General features: G+C 43.6%; 1 protein-coding gene across 1 annotated transcript; it reads left to right on the plus strand.

Annotated features, from left to right (window-relative positions):
- The first annotated feature begins 1,146 nt into the window (after positions 1-1,146).
- On the plus strand, positions 1,147-3,806 carry THG1L (tRNA-histidine guanylyltransferase 1 like). The gene is made up of 3 exons (XM_006766354.2): positions 1,147-1,366; positions 2,517-2,693; positions 3,610-3,806. The coding sequence occupies exons 1-3, from the start codon at positions 1,176-1,178 to the stop codon at positions 3,785-3,787; spliced, it is 546 nt and encodes a 181-aa protein (XP_006766417.1). The 5' UTR covers positions 1,147-1,175; the 3' UTR covers positions 3,788-3,806.
- Positions 3,807-4,288: the final 482 nt, after the last annotated feature.

Here is a 4,288-nt window from a genome sequence, read left to right on the forward strand (position 1 = left end):
AGGTGGCCTAACGAAGTACTGATGGGGTGGTCATAATAATCTGGCCACTCAGTGTATATACTAGAGGCCCCATGCACGAAATTCGTGCAAGGGGCTCAGCCCTTGAGAAGCCCTGGGCCTCGGCTGGCCCTTCAGCCCCGCTTCATCCGTAAGGACATCCAGGAGATCATCCGGAAGGATGTCCGGAAGGTTGTTTGGCTGTCTGGTCTAATTAGCATATTATGCTTTTATTATTATAAATTTTATTTATATATAATATGTACTCATCTAGATCATCTATCTATCTATATCTTTCCCTGGATGAATATACAAGAAACTGGTAAAAGTAATTGCCTAAAAGTAGGGAGTTAGGAATTAGCAAGAGACTTTTCACCATACTAGTATATCCTTTTATATTGTATGAATAATTTTCTTGAGGATAAAAACAATAATGTAAGTAATGAATTCAAAAGAGCTATATAAATCAAAAAACAAAATACAAATAGTAGGGTTTCATTGTCATTATTTTTAAAAATATATTTTATTGATTTTTTACAGAGAGGAAGGGAGAGGGATAGTTAGAAACATCTATGAGAAACATCGACCAGCTGCCTCCTGTACACCCCCCACTGGGGTTGTGCCCACAACCAAGGTACATGCCCTTGACTGGAATTGAACCTGGGACGCTTCAGTCCACAGGCCTACGCTCTATCCACTGAGCCAAACCAGTCAGGGCTCATTGTCACTATGTTTAATTACAATTTTGTGTGTTCCCTGTGTAAACAAAGAGAAAATAGACTAAAAGGAATTTCCACACTTTGACATGGGGAGGGAAGATAGAAAGTATTAATTTTCTTAATTATATTTATCTCTATATTTTACATATTGTACAACAAATAAATAAATTCTATTTAGAAAGAAAAAAATCACAAAACTTTAAACTTAGATGGAAATTTTTATAAACTTCGTCAGTGATTTGCTGTAGGATGGGAGAAAAGCCCGCCACGCCGGGTCGACTCGCAAAGGGAAGGCTGAAACCCTCCTTCCAGACCCGGAAGTGGTTTGAGGACTACAAGGAGAGGCGAGAAAGATGCCGACCTCCGTTAGGGCTAGAGCGGCCACACACAAAGAGACATGGGACTTCCGGGGCGGGGCTCTCTGGTTTTTCACCCTCCGCGTGGCGGGTGGAGGCGGGAATGTGGATCTCTTGTAACGTGAAGGTTCGCGATTGCCTGGCTTCCACTTCCGTCACTCTGAAACGGTGCCTGAAATTGGGGGTGACCATGGCAAAGAGCAAGTTCGAGTACGTGCGGGACTTCGAGACTGACGACACCTGCCTGCCCCACTGCTGGGTGGTGGTGCGGCTGGACGGCAGGAATTTCCATCGGTGAGTGAGCTCAGCCCTGGGCCGCGGGCCTTGGCGCTTCCGGGTAAATCCTACACCAGCGATCGCGGGCGCCGGCTCGTTGTTACCGAGGTAACGCGACAGCCAATGAGCTCGCGGCTTTGAGCATCGCTCTATGTGCGGGCTAAGGCGAGCTTGGAATCCAGTTCTCTGGGTAGTTCAATGGGACTGGGTGCTCCCGGATTAGAAGCCGGGCTGGGTTTTATGCGAGCATAGACCTGTTGGTAAGGACCTTGTGGGAAAAAAGTCACTCTCGGGCACAGTACTTCAGCTCTTCAGCCAATTGCCCAGCTATTTTGTTAAGAGTGCTGACTGTTCTGAGGCCCATGTAGGCCTTGCTGTGGGCAACTCTTACAGTATGTTCTTTCACTGTCAGTAACAGGCCACATGGTCAGGGCTCAGGAGAAAATAAAGTCATAAAAAAGGCAGAAATATAACAAGTCAATTTTTTAAAGTGCTATTTTAATAATGATTATAACTAACATTTATTGAACACTTCTAGGGAGCCAGGCATAATTACATTTGTTATCTTCCCCCAATAGTCAGGACAATTCTATTAAGTAAAGATATCTCCATCCTATATAATAAAAGCCTAATCAAGTCCACCAAAGGTGGAATAACTGGTGGAACTACTGGTTGCTATGATGTGCACTGACCACCAGGGGGGCAGACACACAACACAGGAGCTGCCCCCAGGTGCCATGGTGGGGGGGACAGGACAATCACCCTGCCAGTTGCCCCACAGAGGGAGGTGACTGGTGGCGGGGGCAAGGCTGGCAAGTGGGCAAGGCATGTACCAGCAGGGGGGCCCCGATAACCCCGACAGTTGCCCCACGGATCGGCCCTGATCACCGGCCAGGCCTAGGGACCCTACCCATGCTTGAATTTTGTGCACTGAGCCTCTAGTTTTATAGAAAAGGGAATTGAGGCTTAGCAGTTATGTCCCCTTTTCTCTGTTGCTCAGGACAAGAAAAACCTGAAATCTAAGGGAATTAATTAGGTTGTGGCTAGTGGAATGTTTGGACTCACAGTACTATTTCAGTACCTTCCTCTTTGAACAGCCTCTTTGATCCGTAGTGTTAATGACAAGCTCTCTTACATTCATGTCCCTTTCCCTCTTTCTTTTATGAAGGTTTTCTGAGAAGCACAGCTTTGCAAAACCTAATGACATCCGTGCTCTCCACCTAATGACCAAATGTGCCCAGACTGTAATGGAAGAACTGGAGGATATTGTGATTGCATATGGACAGAGTGATGAGTACAGCTTTGTGTTCAAGCGGAAAAGCAATTGGTTTAAAAGAAGAGCCAGGTAATTCCATAGCCCAGCTCCATCAGAACATTTCTTATCAGCATCTGGTTTCTGCTTTTCTTAAACACAGACTCACAGACCACAATATGTCTGCAGTATTTGCAATTGCAGAATGTTTGTATATTTCTGTTTGGACTGTTGTACTTCATCTGATATCTGAGCATTCCATATCCCTCTTCATCTGATTCTTTCCACTCCATTCCCTATCACTTTATCCTCTAGGCCAGTGGTTCTCAACCTGTGGGTCGAGACCCCCTTTGGGGGTCGAACGATGCTTTCACAGGGGTCGCCTAAGACAATCAGAAAACACATATATAATTACATATTGATTTAGTGATTAAACACTATGCTTAAATTACGAAGGTTGAGAACCATTGCTCTAGTTTGAGTTGGCATTGAACATTTAAGACTAGAAAAATAGACCATGGAATATAATATTAGTATTCATAGGCTGGCTTAGTCAGTGACAGACACTTTATAGAGGCATTGCAATGTTGCTTAAACCATAAATGAAGGAGAACTTCAGTACAAAATAGACAAATCTCATATTTGAGTATTTTATACTCTTACAGGAAACAAATCATATAATAAATTGGCATGTTTTTACAACAATGGTTCCTCTCCTTTCAAGACTTAAAAAAAACCTCTTGAACCATACACTCACATTACATCCTACAGAAAAAAAAAGTTGGTATTAGTAAATTACTTAAAGGACTAGAAGGAGAGGCAGGCTACATTTCAAATATGTAACTGAAATATTAAAATAGTTTTTCTTGTCCCAACATATTTTATCTCTAGGTTTGCTGGCCAGTTTGTGTAATCTCTCTGTTACACCCACAGGCCCTATCACAGTGTTGAGTTAACGACATGTCTTTTCTCTTTTCTTGCTCCACCCACCGTGCCTTACACTTGGAAGTAAGTTCATGACTCATGTGGCCTCCCAGTTCGCCTCCAGCTACGTGTTTTATTGGCGGGATTACTTTGAAGACCAGCCCCTTCTGTATCCCCCAGGCTTTGATGGAAGAGTTGTGGTGTATCCTAACAACCAGACCTTAAAGGACTACCTCAGTTGGCGGCAAGCAGATTGTAAGTGAAAGGAATTAAGCAGATGTAATTAAACCAGCAACTCCATACTTTAGAGGTGGCGGGTGATCTGGTATAGGTTTGGCTCACATGTATTTTGTTTGGAATGAAATATTTCAAAAAACATTTTTTAGCATGTTTTTAATTGATTTTTTAGAGAGAGAGGAAGGTCCAGAGAGCAAGAGGGAGAGGGAGAGAAACATCAGTCGGTTGCCTCCCATATGCACCCCGACCAGGGGCTGAACCCACAACCTGAGCATGTGCTCTGGCAGGGAATCGAACTGGTGACCTTTTGGTGCACAGGACAATGCTCAGTCAACTGAGCCACACCAGCCAGGACTCAAAAAATTTTAAATTAGTTGAAAGTAATTGAAAAATTGGGAGATTTCATGTCAATACCCCCAATTTCCAGCTTTTTTAAAATCATAAGATCTGGCATTACTAAGTCTGTATTCCCACACAGTAGTGGACAGAACCTGTGCAGGGCTGCCTTTACAAACACACACACACAC

The sequence above is a fragment of the Myotis davidii genome, unplaced genomic scaffold (assembly GCF_000327345.1).
Source record: "Myotis davidii unplaced genomic scaffold, ASM32734v1 scaffold18, whole genome shotgun sequence".
NCBI lineage: Eukaryota > Metazoa > Chordata > Mammalia > Chiroptera > Vespertilionidae > Myotis > Myotis davidii.